This window comes from Pygocentrus nattereri, chromosome 20 (assembly GCF_015220715.1).
Source record: "Pygocentrus nattereri isolate fPygNat1 chromosome 20, fPygNat1.pri, whole genome shotgun sequence".
Taxonomy (NCBI): Eukaryota; Metazoa; Chordata; class Actinopteri; order Characiformes; family Serrasalmidae; genus Pygocentrus; species Pygocentrus nattereri.
The window spans coordinates 33,712,530-33,734,496 of record NC_051230.1 but is presented as its reverse complement, the minus strand read 5'-3'; the positions used below and the strand labels follow the sequence as shown (position 1 = coordinate 33,734,496).

The following is a 21,967-nucleotide window of genomic DNA, read 5'->3' as shown; positions in this document are numbered from 1 at the left end:
ATTATATTCATTACAGCTTCTCATGACAGGTTGACCAAATCCGTTTCTTCCGGGCTACAGCTCGAGCACTTCATTAGGAGTTGGGTAATTAGCTGCGGGGATGTGTGTAATGTCCTCCCTGTTTTCTAATCACGAACCGTACACACTGAAGTTCTTTCGTTTTCAGGTTTAATTGGAAACAGTGGTGCTCAGGCTATGTGAGTCTTTAATATTGTGGAAGTCGATGCTGTGTAACACAACCGTTCTCACCGAGGCTGCGGTTCAGATTGTCATTTATGAGTCCCGAGGGTTCAAAGTCGGCTGTCTGGCTTTCATTTATACACTCCTCTCCTCACAGTGTGGATTTCCATGGTTTCCACGGGACCTCATACTTTATGTAACTGAATGGACATCAATTTCCAGAATGTCATTTTTTTTTCCCACTGTGAGACTCTGGATGGAAATGAACTCCGCTGCCTTGGCCTAGCCCCTCTTCACAGTGGCCATAACATGTAATTTGTCTCTGTTTTCAAGGTGGTCCTCAGTGGTCCTCCCCTTCTATTGTTCCTTCGATGGAAAGTAGTTAGATGGAAATCTGTATACTTTACGAAACTGGAAGCAAACTGGATCTTCACCCTTGTAGGTGAGAAGTCATCATTTAAAATAGTTATATGTTGTATTGGATTTAAATGCTGCCTTTGTCTGCTTTATCTCGGCACGGCTGTCTTTGTTTAGAGGTGCGAATGTTTTTCACAGCAGGACATTCTCACCGCAAAATGTCACAACGTTTCACATACAGAAAAGCAACAGTGGCCTAGTTTGCCTCAAAACAGAGTCAATGGGATGGCCACTAGGGGGCGTACACAAAAAGGATACATGGTGTCCTTGTTACCCGTCACCACTGTGTACAGCTTTGAGATAAAATTCTGAAACATTTCAATTAACTGGTGACTTTGACTTCTGAATACAGTCTATAATAAAGACTATTTATTTAATAAAGGGCGATGTAAGAGTAAAGCTCCATAGGTTCTAGAATAATTCAGTCCAATATATGATCAAATTGTAAGTCGCTCTGGATAAGAGCGTCAGCCAAATGCCATAAATGTAAATGTAAATGTAAATATATCTAGAGCCCACTGCAAAATGTCCTAGTCTTTGTTCTCAATGTTTATCACTGTAGCTTGAGGTTATCACGCATGAGGACTGATTTAAGGTATTCCGACCTCTGCTTTCTGTTATTTGGCAATGATGCTTCACTGCGGTATTATAAACGCAACAAATATCCATCACCCCTTACGTCAGTACAGCGCATTTACTTCATAACCCATCAGCTTGTGAATACTGACTCAAGCCTTTTCTGAATAGTCATGTGTCCATATGTAAATATGTTATTCCATGCTTATGCATGTGTTATGAAGTCCCTAATATGTTACTGTTACGATTGTAAGGTACTTGTTTCTCCAGATCTCCTCTTTTTTTTGTTTACCACCGAGCTCTGGCCAAGAGGACGAGGACAGGAAACAAAATGTCAAGAAAAAAGTTTCGGGACTCTTGACACATCTTTCAAAAGAGGAGTTAAATGCTAACAAGTCTAACGGAGGTTTGGAGGAGTACATATATTAGCATAGTTATACTAATTGGACAGAAGCTAGCAGGACTTGAAACGCCACGATTAACACAGCCATGCTAAGTAGTCCTTTTCATGCCTTGCTAGCCTTCAGTGATCTTTAGCCATGCTGGTGATAAACAGCTTCTGTCTGAATGAAAACACACAGTGTTTTCCATGATGGACAGATGCTCCAGTGGATATGTGTTGATGAAAAGGCTCCCGATTCACTGTGTTGGGCTGTGTGTTCTCCATATGAGGTCCTTTAACAGTGCAGGATTGTTGAGAGAAAGAAGACAAAACAACGAGATCTTGTCCCTGACAACTTTCACTCCCACACAGTGTTGTTCTTGTGCTACGTCTGCAGGAGCTGAAATGTTAGAGCAGGTTGCTCAGTGCTTCTCCTGAAGATGCGTTCCTGCAGCGTTTAGCATGCCTGATTTAACGAGTCTGGGACCTGAGGTGGAGATGAACGTCAGACCCCCAAACGTTGGGTTTTAAAAAATGTAACATTGTTTAAAAACAGTTTCATCCATCTGAACGCTTCAGGGTTGCCCTTACTTGCAGCCATGTTCACAGATAAGTGTGTCATACAGTGTCAGAAACCACAGATTTAATAGAGATTACCTCCACAAGATTTGAGGCACGTGTATGATAATTAGCAGTTAGCACTATGCTAATTGGTGGGGCATAACCCCACATTAGCCTCATAGTGCTAAAACTGGACTGGACTGACTGCATTTGGGCTAAGGTGGAAACGTGGAGCTGAGCTATCGAGCAAAGGTTGGAATGAAGATCTGGAAGCTCTGAGTTGAGCAGGAGAAGACCCTGCCTAAGCTGGTGAGATCTGAATGCTGTCTGAATGCTCCCTGGCGCAGGGAGTGAGGATCCATTTGATTCGGCCTGAGTTAATGTCATGTCTCCTAAATCCACAAGAGGGCAGGCAGCATAAATATGAGCATTCTAAAAGCTCAGGGGAACATAAACCAGTGGTCCTTAATGTGGGAGTCAGCTTATTTCATTAACTTACCTACTTATGGGTAATGTGCGATTATTATGTGATTGAAGCTGCATTGTTTATCATCCAAAACTGGAAGAAGTGGCATTACTGCATCAGAGTCACCCTGTAAGGTCTTTTTTGAAGCACGTCTTACGTCTTTACATATTAATCTCACACGCACAGAATCAGAGAGAAGGTCCGATGTTTACGCCTCAAGGATCTCATATACTGATGAAGATGTGGTGATTATAGTAGATTATAGTCTCTTTGAAATTCTCTTTCAGTCGTCAGATTCATCCTCTTGGGGAAGGGGGCCGAAGCACAACCCGCGCTACAGAATGTTCTTCCACGCGTTGGGGGTGCAGTTCCACAGTCCCACAGGAGGGGTCTAGAAAATATTACATGGCGCAGGTTTGAGAGTCAGAGCATTAGGTCACCTGGATTGTGAAGTAAATGTGTCTCTTAATTCAGAATAACTGATTTGGTAAAGATGTGAATATGTTTACCTGCATGCGTGTGTGTGTGTGTGTGTGTGTGTGTGTGGGTGGGTGTGTGGGTGATGGCTCGTGTTCTCCCCAGCTGTGTTGTGCTGGACGAGGGTCCCGGTGTGATGGGATGCCTGTAAAGTGGGGTGGTTATTGTAGATTGATTGCTCTGTGGACACGAAGGCTGTGACAGGAAAGATGTCGGGGAGGAAGAATCTCCAGCTGATCACTGTCCTCCAGACGACAGTTTAAGTAGCGACTGGCGATTGACACGTTTATTTTTTTCGTTTTTAAAGCAAAGCGAGGCCGTTTAGAGGGCACAAGACTGGGTTGGGTGCAGTTCTTATAAAATATAATTCACATGGAAACAATTTATGTGCACTAATTAGAGATTCATACATGAAGAGGGCGGAGCTCTTACTGCACTGGCCGTTCAGTTGTGTACATGGGCGTTTGGGAAGTTAAGGCTTGAAGGTTCTGCATCCCCGGAAGTTGATTTACTCTTTGTAATAAGAGTTTATGTGGTCTGTACACATTTCAGTCGCCAGTCCATGCGGTCAATATGTGGAAGCTAAAATGCCGTAACACAACAAATTGTTTTGCATTTGTTTTTTTGTGATGTCAAGCAAACCATCACATTTACATATCCGCCTGTTCAGCCTACAATGCTTTAGTTCCGCCCACTCACACTGAAGTTCTACATATGAGCGTTTCCGGCTGGACTGCTTTTACATATGCATTTGCTTACAGTTATATTGGTCAAATTATGAAAATATCAGCAATTTACACACTTAAATATGCAAATTTTAGTGGACAGTTTCTACTTATTTGCGTCATTTGACATATTGGGGAGGAGGTATAACAAAAAATGTGCCGTAACTTTTGCGGAATTGCATGCAACTGGACCAGGGGTGCCCAAACTTTTGCATACAACTGTATGAGTCATAAAGGTACAATAACTGAAACAGCCTGTGTGGTTTTGATGGATGAACGTTGTCATATAAAGGGAATTAAGAGCAGTTTCACACAGACATTATCAGTGGATCTCAGAGAAGTGGAGGTAATTCCCTTTAAAGGGGTTTAGCTTAAGCGTCCAGTCTAGACGAGCTGCGGTCCAAAAGATCTCAGATTCGAAACACCACAAGAAATGATATCTAAAACGGAGACGTAATGAGACGTAATCTGCCATGGCAACGGAGGAACGATTACTATGGAAACACAACCTTGAGCTGTGAGTGGTGGAAGTGACGGCGCTATAGGAGCTCTGCTGTGTTCCTGCCCTTTCACTGTTAATGATTTTTACAGTCAGCGACGAGAGCAATTTCTTTATTACGTCTGGCAGAGTCGCGCACTTCACTCAGACGTTTGCGGAGCTGAAATAAAACATGCCAGCTCAGGCCTGCAGCTCGTCCAGCTCAGCACCAGCCTCTGGAATCCTGCTGAGTTTGATCCACTCAGACCAGCACCACACACACTAACACACCACCACCACGTCACCACGTGTCACTGCAGTGCTGAGAATGACCCACCACCCAAATAGTACCTGCTCTGTGAGGGTCCATGGGGGTCCTGACCACTGAAGAACAGAGTATCAGAGAAACAGATGGACTACAGTCTGTAACTGTAGAACTACAGAGAGCAGCTATACAGTAAGTGGAGCTGATAAAGTGGACAAAGAGTGCAGAAAAAAGGAGGTGGTCAGGATGTTCTGCCTGATCCCTCTGCATGTCCCTCTGTATCAGATTTCAGTGTGGTGCATTTTTCAGCAGGCTGCACTTGTGATGTGGGCCTTTGTTATGCTGTCATATTAGTTCTACTTTGTGAATTCTCAATTCATTACCCTGCTCTCCCATTTCTTTCTCTCAGTGAGCTGCAAAGAGCGAAAAGTGGAGAACAAATAAAGAAGGGATGGCGTGAAGCTTCCTCTCCTCTCCACCACCATTTCATGCAAATGTGCTCTGATTACAACCACTGGTTGTTGTGGCAACCATTAGTATCTGGTTGCCATTGTTTTGTAATGAGAAATGTGGAATCACATTCACACTCGCCCGGAGCGAGTAGGCAAGCCTTTAGAAGGCAGGCAGGGCCGACGCATCTGCTCCGGCATGTCACTGCCACATTAAGAGGATGTCCTCATCATGAATATGGATCACTGCTGCTCAGGGCTGGACGAAAACCTCATCACAGTATACGCTCCATATCATTCAAAATCAGTTCTTGTCAGTAATGGTTATGTACGTGTACGTAGGGTTGCCTTTAAAATGCATTTAATTATTCCATTTTTAAAAATCAAACTAAGAGACCTATCTGAATCAGTAGGGCAGTGCTTAGTGGTGTGTTTGCACTATATAGCCACACCTATGTGAGCTGGTTGGACATCATCGTTCTAAACCCATAGGGATTATAATGGAGTTGGTCCCCCTTTGCAACTCTAAAAGCTTCCAATCTTCTGAGAAGCTTCTACAAGATTTTGGAGAGTGTCTGTGGGAGTTGGTGCTAATTTAGTCAAAGGCGATCAGGCACTGATGTTGGGCGAGAACGTTCCAGTTCATCCCAAAGGTGTTCAGTGGGGTGGAGGTCAGGGCTCTGTGCAGGCCGCTGGAGTTCCTCCACACCAAACTCCTCAAACCATGTCTTTATGGAGAAAATGTCTTCAGCATACTGCTGATACAAATTATGTAATTGTGTAAACTTTCTTTGTGAGCTGTAACATTATCATCACCTTTCACGGGAACTGAGGGGCCCAAACTCTGAAAAACAGCCCGAGCCCATTATCCCCCCTCCACCAAACTTTACTTTTGGCTCTGCATTCCGGTAGGTAACGTTCTCCTGGCGTCCACCAAACCCAGATTCATCCATCAGACTGCCAGATAGAGAAGCTGATTCATCACTCCAGAGAACACGTTTCCAGCGTGCTTTACAGCCCTCCAGCTTTGGCACTCAGCAGCCCCATTTCATGTCGTGGCTGAGTTGTTGTTGCTTTCATTTTACAGTAACATCACTTACAGTTGACAGGGGCAGATCTAGCAGCACAGAAACTTCACAAAGTGGCTTTGGGTGAAGGTGTCCTATAACCGCCACAGACAAAGTCACTGAGCTCTTCAGTACGACCCATTTTACTGCCAGAGTTTGCCTATGGAGACTGGGAGACTCTTTGCCTGATTTTATACCCCTGTTAGCAACGGGTGGGGCTAAAACACCTGAACTCAATAAATAGGAGGTGCCTGTCCACATACTGGTTAAATGATGCCTGAAGATTTTCATCTCCATATTTATTATTATATCATTACTGTAGGGCCACATTACAGGCAGCTTAAGCAAAGTGGCACACGCTGTTTGCTAGACCCTCACAGATCCTGTCTGATATAGAGAGACAGACAGACAGAGACAGGGAGAGACAGACAGAGAGAGAGAGAAAGAGAATGTATTGGATATTAAAGTATGTGTAAGTGGTTTGGTGTAGAATACTAACTCATAGGGATGAAAGTAGGATGTAGGATGACATTGGCTGAAAGTCACCATGGAAATCAGCTCTTACTCCCTCACCGTCCCACCGCCCCACCGCTGTCTCCTACTGTTTCCTCATTTGTTGTCGCTCTTTAATGGAGCTGTTAAAACACGGCCACGCCGACCGCCCTGACCACAGCGCCTTTCTGACCAGACGAAAGTGACGAGCCGACAGCTTCAAACTGAGACGCGCGTTTTAACTCAGTGAGACTAAACAATCGGCCGCTTCCTGCAGGCTCCACACTTCAGCCTTCTCCTGGAAGAGAGTCAGACAGAAACAGAGGCTTTTGGGGATCAGTCTAAATTTAAAGGGCTTGTATCAGGGAGGAGCACACTGTCCCGGCTTTTTCTAAGACCCTCTTTACACCTGCTCGTTTCACGTGATTTGTGTCTGGTGTGTATCCTGATCAGATTTTATGTAACCTGCAGTGTCTCCATTTGGTCGGATTGAATTCCGGTGGCTTTGTGGTGAGTGATATGCAAATCAGCTCATATGCAGCAGCCGTTTGCCTGTGTTGTTCCTGTTTTTTCCTGTTCTATTGAAAAGATGAGAGCCACTTCAAAAAGCATCATTTCTTGGCATTAATCATTTTTTTACACCAGCTTTACAGCAAGAAGGCACTGTTTACAGTAATTACCCTCAGTAGGAGTCACTGGGATCATGTATCACATGCATTGAAAGGTGATGGATTGTAGTCAGACTGTGCATAAAGACCAGGTGACATAAAGGTTAACCATACTTATGGTTTATTTTAACTAGCTTGGGCCACTGAGGGCCACTGAAGGCCACTGAAGGCCACTGAAGGCCACGGGGGGGGGGCAGTCGTGGGCTGGAGGGTAGGGGACCAGCCTTGTGACCGGAAGGTCGCCGGTTTGATCCCCTGAGCTGCCAGTACGTGACTGAAGTGCCCTTGACCAAGGCTATTTCAAACTGTTCCCCAGGCGCCGTGGATAAGGCGGCCTGTTACTCTAGGCAAGTGTGCTCACTACTCCCTAGTGTGTGTGTTCACTAGTATGTGGGTGTGTCACTGCATAGATGAGTTAAATGTGGAGGTCTAAGTCCTCTGTGTGCAAACTCACTTGGCTATTGGTTCTGAATTCAATTCAGTTAAACTCCCAGCAGATTCAGCTTGGTGGGCGGAGTTTTTTAACCAATTAGAACAGAGCTCATTTATATGCATCATAGAAACAAGTCAGCCTGTTTTTTCTAAGGCATAGAGAAATAAGGGATATTGTTATTTTTATTATAGAACCTTCTGATACATATTATGTAGAGCAGCAGCAAGCTTTGGGCTGTGTTTGCTCTGGGAGCTCACACAGTGTTTCTCTTGCTGTATGTGTGACACGAAAACATTCAGCACATTCAGCCTTTTGAAAAAGGTAACAATTACAAACATGCATGCAGCACAGATGGTTGGAGCCCTGTCACTTTCCTCTTCAGTGAGCGTTTCTAGTATTGATTCAGTCAGTAACGGCCCCATGGTGTGCAATGTGATTCGTTCCCTCTCCTCGCTGTTTAATTTATCAGTTTGTCGCCGTGGAAAGGATGATTGAGAACGCTGTGATGGAGAACAGAAGGAGCTGTCCAGCGCTAAAGACTAGGGTTGTCACAATAATGGAAATTTGACTTTGATAGCGATACCAACCAAAAGCATACTAAAGCAAAAAACTGGACTGCAAACTGAGACTAAGTGGAAGTTTCCACAACTTAATTAACATTTCTGATTTTCAATGTTTTTCAATCTGTACAAAATGGAAAATTGTAAATTAGTCAAATGAGTAAATGAATTATTTAAATCTGCTGTCAGTCAAGATGTTCTGAAAGGCAAGGCAACAAGGAAAAACAATATTACCTAACACGAATCTCACTCATCACACTGAGTTTAAATTAAATACTATATAGCGTAACATTCATCACACTGTATTTAAACAGGTACAGTATAGTCTAACATTCATCACACTGTATTTAAACAGATACAGTATAGTCCAACATTCATCACGCTGTATTTAAACAGATACAGTATAGTCTAACATTCATCACGCTGTATTTAAACAGATACAGTATAGTCCAACATTCATCACGCTGTATTTAAACAGATACAGTATAGTCCAACATTCATCACGCTGTATTTAAACAGATACAGTATAGTCTAACATTCATCACGCTGTATTTAAACAGATACAGTATAGTCCAACATTCATCACACTGTATTTAAACAGATACAGTATAGTCCAACATTCATCACACTGTATTTAAACAGATACAGTATAGTCTAACATTCATCACGCTGTATTTAAACAGGTACAGTATAGTCCAACATTCATCACACTGTATTTAAACAGATACAGTATAGTCTAACATTCATCACGCTGTATTTAAACAGATACAGTATAGTCTAACATTCATCACACTGTATTTAAACAGATACAGTATAGTCCAACATTCATCACGCTGTATTTAAACAGATACAGTATAGTCTAACATTCATCACACTGTATTTAAACAGATACAGTATAGTCCAACATTCATCACACTGTATTTAAACAGATACAGTATAGTCTAACATTCATCACACTGTATTTAAACAGATACAGTATAGTCTAACATTCATCACGCTGTATTTAAACAGATACAGTATAGTCCAACATTCATCACACTGTATTTAAACAGATACAGTATAGTCTAACATTCATCACACTGTATTTAAACAGATACAGTATAGTCTAACATTCATCACGCTGTATTTAAACAGATACAGTATAGTCCAACATTCATCACGCTGTATTTAAACAGATACAGTATAGTCTAACATTCATCACACTGTATTTAAACAGATACAGTATAGTCTAACATTCATCACACTGTATTTAAACAGATACAGTATAGTCCAACATTCATCACACTGTATTTAAACAGATACAGTATAGTCCAACATTCATCACGCTGTATTTAAACAGATACAGTATAGTCTAACATTCATCACACTGTATTTAAACAGATACAGTATAGTCTAACATTCATCACGCTGTATTTAAACAGATACAGTATAGTCCAACATTCATCACGCTGTATTTAAACAGATACAGTATAGTCTAACATTCATCACACTGTATTTAAACAGATACAGTATAGTCTAACATTCATCACGCTGTATTTAAACAGATACAGTATAGTCCAACATTCATCACGCTGTATTTAAACAGATACAGTATAGTCTAACATTCATCACGCTGTATTTAAACAGATACAGTATAGTCCAACATTCATCACGCTGTATTTAAACAGATACAGTATAGTCCAACATTCATCACACTGTATTTAAACAGATACAGTATAGTCTAACATTCATCACACTGTATTTAAACAGATACAGTATAGTCCAACATTCATCACGCTGTATTTAAACAGATACAGTATAGTCCAACATTCATCACACTGTATTTAAACAGATACAGTATAGTCTAACATTCATCACACTGTATTTAAACAGATACAGTATAGTCTAACATTCATCACACTGTATTTAAACAGATACAGTATAGTCCAACATTCATCACGCTGTATTTAAACAGATACAGTATAGTCCAACATTCATCACACTGTATTTAAACAGATACAGTATAGTCTAACATTCATCACACTGTATTTAAACAGATACAGTATAGTCTAACATTCATCACACTGTATTTAAACAGATACAGTATAGTCCAACATTCATCACGCTGTATTTAAACAGATACAGTATAGTCCAACATTCATCACACTGTATTTAAACAGATACAGTATAGTCTAACATTCATCACGCTGTATTTAAACAGATACAGTATAGTCTAACATTCATCACACTGTATTTAAACAGATACAGTATAGTCCAACATTCATCACACTGTATTTAAACAGATACAGTATAGTCCAACATTCATCACACTGTATTTAAACAGATACAGTATAGTCCAACATTCATCACACTGTATTTAAACAGATACAGTATAGTCTAACATTCATCACACTGTATTTAAACAGATACAGTATAGTCCAACATTCATCACACTGTATTTAAACAGATACAGTATAGTCTAACATTCATCACACTGTATTTAAACAGATACAGTATAGTCCAACATTCATCACGCTGTATTTAAACAGGTACAGTATAGTCCAACATTCATCACACTGTATTTAAACAGATACAGTATAGTCCAACATTCATCACGCTGTATTTAAACAGGTACAGTATAGTCCAACATTCATCACACTGTATTTAAACAGATACAGTATAGTCTAACATTCATCACGCTGTATTTAAACAGGTACAGTATAGTCCAACATTCATCACACTGTATTTAAACAGATACAGTATAGTCTAACATTCATCACACTGTATTTAAACAGATACAGTATAGTCCAACATTCATCACGCTGTATTTAAACAGATACAGTATAGTCCAACATTCATCACACTGTATTTAAACAGATACAGTATAGTCTAACATTCATCACACTGTATTTAAACAGATACAGTATAGTCTAACATTCATCACACTGTATTTAAACAGGTACAGTATAGTCTAACATTCATCACACTGTATTTAAACAGATACAGTATAGTCTAACATTCATCACACTGTATTTAAACAGATACAGTATAGTCCAACATTCATCACACTGTATTTAAACAGATACAGTATAGTCCAACATTCATCACACTGTATTTAAACAGATACAGTATAGTCCAACATTCATCACGCTGTATTTAAACAGATACAGTATAGTCTAACATTCATCACACTGTATTTAAACAGATACAGTATAGTCTAACATTCATCACACTGAATTTAAACAGATACAGTATAGTCCAACATTCATCACACTGTATTTAAACAGATACAGTATAGTCCAACATTCATCACGCTGTATTTAAACAGATACAGTATAGTCTAACATTCATCACACTGTATTTAAACAGATACAGTATAGTCTAACATTCATCACACTGTATTTAAACAGATACAGTATAGTCCAACATTCATCACGCTGTATTTAAACAGATACAGTATAGTCTAACATTCATCACACTGTATTTAAACAGATACAGTATAGTCCAACATTCATCACACTGTATTTAAACAGATACAGTATAGTCTAACATTCATCACGCTGTATTTAAACAGATACAGTATAGTCTAACATTCATCACGCTGTATTTAAACAGATACAGTATAGTCCAACATTCATCACACTGTATTTAAACAGATACAGTATAGTCTAACATTCATCACACTGTATTTAAACAGATACAGTATAGTCTAACATTCATCACGCTGTATTTAAACAGATACAGTATAGTCCAACATTCATCACACTGTATTTAAACAGATACAGTATAGTCTAACATTCATCACACTGTATTTAAACAGATACAGTATAGTCCAACATTCATCACACTGTATTTAAACAGATACAGTATAGTCCAACATTCATCACGCTGTATTTAAACAGATACAGTATAGTCTAACATTCATCACGCTGTATTTAAACAGATACAGTATAGTCCAACATTCATCACACTGTATTTAAACAGATACAGTATAGTCCAACATTCATCACACTGTATTTAAACAGATACAGTATAGTCCAACATTCATCACACTGTATTTAAACAGATACAGTATAGTCCAACATTCATCACACTGTATTTAAACAGATACAGTATAGTCTAACATTCATCACACTGTATTTAAACAGATACAGTATAGTCCAACATTCATCACACTGTATTTAAACAGATACAGTATAGTCCAACATTCATCACACTGTATTTAAACAGATACAGTATAGTCCAACATTCATCACACTGTATTTAAACAGATACAGTATAGTCCAACATTCATCACACTGTATTTAAACAGATACAGTATAGTCCAACATTCATCACGCTGTATTTAAACAGATACAGTATAGTCTAACATTCATCACGCTGTATTTAAACAGATACAGTATAGTCCAACATTCATCACGCTGTATTTAAACAGATACAGTATAGTCTAACATTCATCACACTGTATTTAAACAGATACAGTATAGTCTAACATTCATCACACTGTATTTAAACAGATACAGTATAGTCCAACATTCATCACACTGTATTTAAACAGATACAGTATAGTCTAACATTCATCACGCTGTATTTAAACAGATACAGTATAGTCTAACATTCATCACACTGTATTTAAACAGATACAGTATAGTCTAACATTCATCACACTGTATTTAAACAGATACAGTATAGTCCAACATTCATCACACTGTATTTAAACAGATACAGTATAGTCCAACATTCATCACGCTGTATTTAAACAGATACAGTATAGTCCAACATTCATCACGCTGTATTTAAACAGATACAGTATAGTCTAACATTCATCACACTGTATTTAAACAGATACAGTATAGTCCAACATTCATCACACTGTATTTAAACAGATACAGTATAGTCCAACATTCATCACGCTGTATTTAAACAGATACAGTATAGTCTAACATTCATCACACTGTATTTAAACAGATACAGTATAGTCCAACATTCATCACACTGTATTTAAACAGATACAGTATAGTCTAACATTCATCACGCTGTATTTAAACAGATACAGTATAGTCCAACATTCATCACACTGTATTTAAACAGATACAGTATAGTCTAACATTCATCACACTGTATTTAAACAGATACAGTATAGTCCAACATTCATCACGCTGTATTTAAACAGATACAGTATAGTCCAACATTCATCACACTGTATTTAAACAGATACAGTATAGTCCAACATTCATCACACTGTATTTAAACAGATACAGTATAGTCTAACATTCATCACACTGTATTTAAACAGATACAGTATAGTCTAACATTCATCACGCTGTATTTAAACAGATACAGTATAGTCCAACATTCATCACGCTGTATTTAAACAGATACAGTATAGTCCAACATTCATCACACTGTATTTAAACAGATACAGTATAGTCCAACATTCATCACGCTGTATTTAAACAGATACAGTATAGTCCAACATTCATCACACTGTATTTAAACAGATACAGTATAGTCCAACATTCATCACGCTGTATTTAAACAGATACAGTATAGTCCAACATTCATCACGCTGTATTTAAACAGATACAGTATAGTCCAACATTCATCACACTGTATTTAAACAGATACAGTATAGTCCAACATTCATCACACTGTATTTAAACAGATACAGTATAGTCCAACATTCATCACGCTGTATTTAAACAGATACAGTATAGTCCAACATTCATCACACTGTATTTAAACAGATACAGTATAGTCCAACATTCATCACGCTGTATTTAAACAGATACAGTATAGTCCAACATTCATCACGCTGTATTTAAACAGATACAGTATAGTCCAACATTCATCACACTGTATTTAAACAGATACAGTATAGTCCAACATTCATCACGCTGTATTTAAACAGATACAGTATAGTCTAACATTCATCACGCTGTATTTAAACAGATACAGTATAGTCTAACATTCATCACACTGTATTTAAACAGATACAGTATAGTCTAACATTCATCACGCTGTATTTAAACAGATACAGTATAGTCCAACATTCATCACACTGTATTTAAACAGATACAGTATAGTCTAACATTCATCACACTGTATTTACACAGATACAGTATAGTCTAACATTCATCACGCTGTATTTAAACAGGTACAGTATAGTCCAACATTCATCACGCTGTATTTAAACAGATACAGTATAGTCTAACATTCATCACACTGTATTTACACAGATACAGTATAGTCTAACATTCATCACACTGTATTTAAACAGATACAGTATAGTCCAACATTCATCACGCTGTATTTAAACAGATACAGTATAGTCTAACATTCATCACGCTGTATTTAAACAGATACAGTATAGTCCAACATTCATCACACTGTATTTAAACAGATACAGTATAGTCTAACATTCATCACACTGTATTTAAACAGATACAGTATAGTCCAACATTCATCACGCTGTATTTAAACAGATACAGTATAGTCTAACATTCATCACACTGTATTTAAACAGATACAGTATAGTCTAACATTCATCACACTGTATTTAAACAGATACAGTATAGTCCAACATTCATCACACTGTATTTAAACAGATACAGTATAGTCTAACATTCATCACACTGTATTTAAACAGATACAGTATAGTCCAACATTCATCACGCTGTATTTAAACAGATACAGTATAGTCTAACATTCATCACGCTGTATTTAAACAGATACAGTATAGTCCAACATTCATCACGCTGTATTTAAACAGATACAGTATAGTCTAACATTCATCACGCTGTATTTAAACAGATACAGTATAGTCCAACATTCATCACGCTGTATTTAAACAGATACAGTATAGTCTAACATTCATCACGCTGTATTTAAACAGATACAGTATAGTCTAACATTCATCACGCTGTATTTAAACAGATACAGTATAGTCTAACATTCATCACGCTGTATTTAAACAGATACAGTATAGTCCAACATTCATCACACTGTATTTAAACAGATACAGTATAGTCCAACATTCATCACACTGTATTTAAACAGATACAGTATAGTCTAACATTCATCACACTGTATTTAAACAGATACAGTATAGTCCAACATTCATCACACTGTATTTAAACAGATACAGTATAGTCCAACATTCATCACGCTGTATTTAAACAGATACAGTATAGTCTAACATTCATCACGCTGTATTTAAACAGATACAGTATAGTCCAACATTCATCACGCTGTATTTACACAGATACAGTATAGTCCAACATTCATCACGCTGTATTTAAACAGATACAGTATAGTCTAACATTCATCACGCTGTATTTAAACAGATACAGTATAGTCCAACATTCATCACACTGTATTTACACAGATACAGTATAGTCCAACATTCATCACACTGTATTTAAACAGATACAGTATAGTCTAACATTCATCACGCTGTATTTAAACAGGTACAGTATAGTCCAACATTCATCACACTGTATTTAAACAGATACAGTATAGTCTAACATTCATCACGCTGTATTTAAACAGATACAGTATAGTCTAACATTCATCACGCTGTATTTAAACAGATACAGTATAGTCTAACATTCATCACACTGTATTTAAACAGATACAGTATAGTCTAACATTCATCACGCTGTATTTAAACAGATACAGTATAGTCCAACATTCATCACACTGTATTTAAACAGATACAGTATAGTCTAACATTCATCACACTGTATTTACACAGATACAGTATAGTCTAACATTCATCACGCTGTATTTAAACAGGTACAGTATAGTCCAACATTCATCACGCTGTATTTAAACAGATACAGTATAGTCTAACATTCATCACACTGTATTTACACAGATACAGTATAGTCTAACATTCATCACACTGTATTTAAACAGATACAGTATAGTCCAACATTCATCACGCTGTATTTAAACAGATACAGTATAGTCTAACATTCATCACGCTGTATTTAAACAGATACAGTATAGTCCAACATTCATCACGCTGTATTTAAACAGATACAGTATAGTCTAACATTCATCACACTGTATTTAAACAGATACAGTATAGTCCAACATTCATCACGCTGTATTTAAACAGATACAGTATAGTCTAACATTCATCACACTGTATTTAAACAGATACAGTATAGTCTAACATTCATCACACTGTATTTAAACAGATACAGTATAGTCCAACATTCATCACACTGTATTTAAACAGATACAGTATAGTCTAACATTCATCACACTGTATTTAAACAGATACAGTATAGTCCAACATTCATCACGCTGTATTTAAACAGATACAGTATAGTCTAACATTCATCACGCTGTATTTAAACAGATACAGTATAGTCCAACATTCATCACGCTGTATTTAAACAGATACAGTATAGTCTAACATTCATCACGCTGTATTTAAACAGATACAGTATAGTCCAACATTCATCACGCTGTATTTAAACAGATACAGTATAGTCTAACATTCATCACGCTGTATTTAAACAGATACAGTATAGTCTAACATTCATCACGCTGTATTTAAACAGATACAGTATAGTCTAACATTCATCACGCTGTATTTAAACAGATACAGTATAGTCCAACATTCATCACACTGTATTTAAACAGATACAGTATAGTCCAACATTCATCACACTGTATTTAAACAGATACAGTATAGTCTAACATTCATCACACTGTATTTAAACAGATACAGTATAGTCCAACATTCATCACACTGTATTTAAACAGATACAGTATAGTCCAACATTCATCACGCTGTATTTAAACAGATACAGTATAGTCTAACATTCATCACGCTGTATTTAAACAGATACAGTATAGTCCAACATTCATCACGCTGTATTTACACAGATACAGTATAGTCCAACATTCATCACGCTGTATTTAAACAGATACAGTATAGTCTAACATTCATCACGCTGTATTTAAACAGATACAGTATAGTCCAACATTCATCACACTGTATTTACACAGATACAGTATAGTCCAACATTCATCACGCTGTATTTAAACAGATACAGTATAGTCTAACATTCATCACGCTGTATTTAAACAGATACAGTATAGTCTAACATTCATCACGCTGTATTTAAACAGATACAGTATAGTCCAACATTCATCACACTGTATTTAAACAGATACAGTATAGTCTAACATTCATCACGCTGTATTTAAACAGATACAGTATAGTCTAACATTCATCACGCTGTATTTAAACAGATACAGTATAGTCCAACATTCATCACGCTGTATTTAAACAGATACAGTATAGTCCAACATTCATCACACTGTATTTAAACAGATACAGTATAGTCCAACATTCATCACACTGTATTTACACAGATACAGTATAGTCTAACATTCATCACACTGTATTTAAACAGATACAGTATAGTCCAACATTCATCACACTGTATTTAAACAGATACAGTATAGTCTAACATTCATCACACTGTATTTAAACAGATACAGTATAGTCCAACATTCATCACGCTGTATTTAAACAGGTACAGTATAGTCCAACATTCATCACGCTGTATTTAAACAGATACAGTATAGTCCAACATTCATCACACTGTATTTAAACAGATACAGTATAGTCCAACATTCATCACACTGTATTTAAACAGATACAGTATAGTCCAACATTCATCACACTGTATTTAAACAGATACAGTATAGTCTAACATTCATCACACTGTATTTAAACAGATACAGTATAGTCCAACATTCATCACACTGTATTTAAACAGATACAGTATAGTCCAACATTCATCACACTGTATTTAAACAGATACAGTATAGTCTAACATTCATCACACTGTATTTAAACAGATACAGTATAGTCTAACATTCATCACGCTGTATTTAAACAGATACAGTATAGTCTAACATTCATCACACTGTATTTAAACAGATACAGTATAGTCCAACATTCATCACACTGTATTTAAACAGATACAGTATAGTCTAACATTCTTCATGCTGGTTTCATTTGAGTGTCTTGTAATATCGTATTTGTGTATTTAATATTGGCCTTTTAAAGACGATTTGTTTGTGTTTTACGTCACCTGAAGAGTCATAAAGAGCCTCCGAGTGTCTGAGAGCCAGAGCCTTCTCTTCCGGAGCAATAGGTACACATTATAAATAAACTTCATCCATGTACAACATATATAGTGTATATAGTGTGTGAGATTAGTGCAAAAAATGATGAGGTGAAGTGCAGGAAGGCCTGAAGATGTGACGGCGTCTGTGGGATGTGTGTTGTTGTTTGCATTGAGTGTGTTTGTGTTGTATCGAGAGTGTTTGTCCTTTACAGTGAATCAGTGCGCTTTAACACCAACACCGGCGGCAGTGTTGGAGACGCCGACACGGGAATGGAAAAGCGTGAAACAGAACAAGACTAGCAGACGGAAGAAATGGAGAGAGAGAGAGGGAGAAGCAGGGTGAGAGAAAAAGGGAGGAGTTTGAGAGAGAGAGCGTGAAGGCTGTGGATGTTTTCAGAGCAACAAGCTACAGAGAGACGGAGACAGAGACAGAGAGAGAGAGAGAGAGAGAGGGCGAATGAGGGAGGGAAAGACTTGGAGGTGAACAGTCTGTGTAGAGCAGGTGAGTGCATTCGTTTAGGGCCTAAAACTGCGTTAACTAGATTAAATTGTGGGTACTACATGAAAACTTGTCTCTTGAATTGCTGTAGGATGGCCTAACTGTGCAGTAAGTCATTGAAATTGCGTGTAATGTGTAGAACTCGTTTAAAGAATTGCGGTGGGGCGGAGTAACTCTTCCTTAACGAGTTTGATATGTGTGGCTCTAGGTTGAGACGTTGGACTACCTGCACATCAGCTAGTTTGAATTGTGGGTTCTGCATAGGAGCTAGTCTGTAGAACTGCTGTACCATGGACCATTAATCTGTTTAAGTAGGTTGAAAAGACTGAGCCGACTCTGGACTCTGGACCTGTTGGAGTCTTGACTCTGCCGGACCTGGAACATGTCTGAAGATGCCGGCACTGTTTTTGCTGTTTCCTTCCTTCGTGTTTTGGACTTGTTGTCCTGCTGAGAGGCCGGAATGCAGAGTGTCAGGAATGAGGAAGGCCCCATTCTTGAAAATTAAAAAAACAATAATTGTCATTCTAAGGTGAGTTTGCACCTCCTTTCCTTAGATTCCTCCCTTGGCCTGTTTGATGTTGTATTATAATCAGTATTACAACAGTGCAATGGTATCATCATCAGTTAGCCAGATTAGTTCATTCTCAGTTACGCAGATAACTTGAGCCAGAACTCCAGTGAGCCCACTGTGAGGAAAGCTCACGAACACCCTTACTGGATAATCCTCACTTTGTCCAGCTTGCACTGTTATAAGGCAAGTTGTAAAACTGCATGCAAATATCTTATTACACAACAGGCTGTATTTCCTCTCCTCTCTTATGAAACGAATGTCTAGTGTTTTGTCCAATTCAACTCAAATCGGTCTTGTAGGTGGGAATGACTATTTCTTACAAAGGTGGTGCTGCATGTAATCTGTACATGCAGCACCACTTTAAATCAACAAATTGTTTTAAAGCAGTAGTTCAGCAAAAAAACGAATGAACCCCATTTCCCCAAATGTAGACCAGTGATGACATGTTTGTGTCTGAACTTTGCTCATGAAAGCTTAAAACGTGGGGCTAACTGGTTGCCTGAATCATCACACACTCCTCAAACCGTGGTTGTTAAGTATCTCTAATAGACCTGATTATGTGGTTTCTGACGCTGTGTGACCGATATCTACAAACAGGGAATAGAGTACACAGAAATGTATGATGTTTTGATGTTTTTGCCGAACATACTCTGATAGATTTTTTGAAAGCATGCTGTATATGCAGTATTGTGTGTGTTGGTGAATCAAAATCAGTTTAGTTTGAACTCTTTTGTTCACCATCAGCTCCGTTTGCCCTGAAGCTTCATGAAAACCACACACATGCACGCAGATCAATAACAAGGCATAAGGGCACAACTGAATGTGTGTGTGTGTGTGTGTGTGTGCGCGTTTGTGTGTGTTTGGTGTTGTGGGTAGTCGGAATTAGAGTTGGTGAAGAGGACAGAAGCAGCCTGGATAGAAAACACAGATAACAGAGGGACAAATTATACAGTGTGTCAGCAGAGCTGCATGTGTCAGTGACTGTGTGTGTGTGTGTGTGTGTGTGTGTGTGTGTGTGTGTGTGTGTGTGTGTGTGTGTGTGTGTGTGTGTGAGTGCATACATGTTCAGACGAGTGTGTGTGTTTGTGAGTGAGAATTCTGTTTGCTGTCAAACAATTAAATTCATTAATAGTGATGAATCTCATTATTTTGTGTAGTTAAAATCGAATAATCGCGTCATTTTGTGTATTTAATTGTAAGTAATCACATAATTTCATGATTAATTTTTTAATTGTTATTTTTTTGTAGTTAATCACATTAACTACACATTCACTGAGCACCTTATATGGAAAACGTCCTTGTTTCTACACTCGCTGCGCATTTCAGTGGTCAGGACCCCCACAGACCCTCACAGAGCAAGTACTATTTGGGTGGTTGTGTAACGGTGAGCGAGGTTGCGGATGCATATGTGGAGATAAGCGACTTTTATTGTGGGCAAATCCAAAATCAGGGTCAAGACAGTCCAGGTTCATGTAGCCAACACGGATAGATTCGGGTACAGACATGACGGGAAACACACCGAACAAATCCTAAACATCAAACACCAAACATCAGAACAGGTCCAAACAACAAAGACCAGCAACAACTAGAGATAACACAGGGCTTAAATATCAACAGGGTAAAATACAGGTTTTAAATACTGTGCCCACTCACTGTCCACTCTAATAGACACTTCTACCTTGTCAGGCTGGATATTTTTGGTTCTCCGTCCAGCTGAGGTGCTTACAACTCCAGCAGCACTGCTGTGTCTGATCCACTCGATTATATCACAATAGCCTAATGAGAAACTGTAGAACAGACTCGGTTTATATCACAATACCTACATTTAGAGCCGGTTATTCATTCAGTCTAATGAGAAACTGTAGAACGGACTCGGTTTATATCACAATACCTACATTTAGAGTCGGTTATTCATTCAGTCTAATGAGAAACTGTAGAACAGACTCGGTTTATATCACAATACCTACATTTAGAGTCGGTTATTCATTCAGTCTAATGAGAAACTGTAGAACGGACTCGGTTTATATCACAATACCTACATTTAGAGTCGGTTATTCATTCAGTCTAATGAGAAACTGTAGAACAGACTCAGTTTATATCACAATACCTACATTTAGAGTCAGTTATTCATTCAGCCTAATGAGAAACTGTAGAACAGACTCGGTTTATATCACAATACCTACATTTAGAGCCGGTTATTCATTCAGCCTAATGAGAAACTGTAGAACAGACTCGGTTTATATCACAATACCTACATTTAGAGCCGGTTATTCATTCAGCCTAATGAGAAACTGTAGAACGGACTCGGTTTATATCACAATACCTACATTTAGAGTCGGTTATTCATTCAGTCTAATGAGAAACAGTAGAACAGACTCGGTTTATATCACAATACCTACATTTAGAGTCGGTTATTCATTCAGTCTAATGAGAAACTGTAGAACAGACTCGGTTTATATCACAATACCTACATTTAGAGTCGGTTATTCATTCAGTCTAATGAGAAACTGTAGAACGGACTCGGTTTATATCACAATACCTACATTTAGAGTCGGTTATTCA

General features: G+C 38.1%; 1 protein-coding gene across 3 annotated transcripts in view; it reads left to right on the top strand.

Moving 5' to 3' along the window:
• LOC108415385 (protein unc-13 homolog B) overlaps positions 1–21,967 on the top strand; it is a 177,711-nt gene that overhangs the window by 63,360 nt on the left and 92,384 nt on the right. The window contains exons 1-2 of one of the 3 annotated variants that reach the window (XM_037531695.1): positions 18,753–18,837; positions 19,150–19,363. The exons of the other annotated variants lie outside the window; for them this stretch is intronic. Of the exons in view, the coding sequence (XP_037387592.1) occupies positions 19,227–19,363 (137 nt within the window). The 5' untranslated portion in view covers positions 18,753–18,837; positions 19,150–19,226. Of the gene's footprint in view, positions 1–18,752; positions 18,838–19,149; positions 19,364–21,967 lie in introns of those variants that run through there. 3 annotated transcript variants of the gene reach the window in all.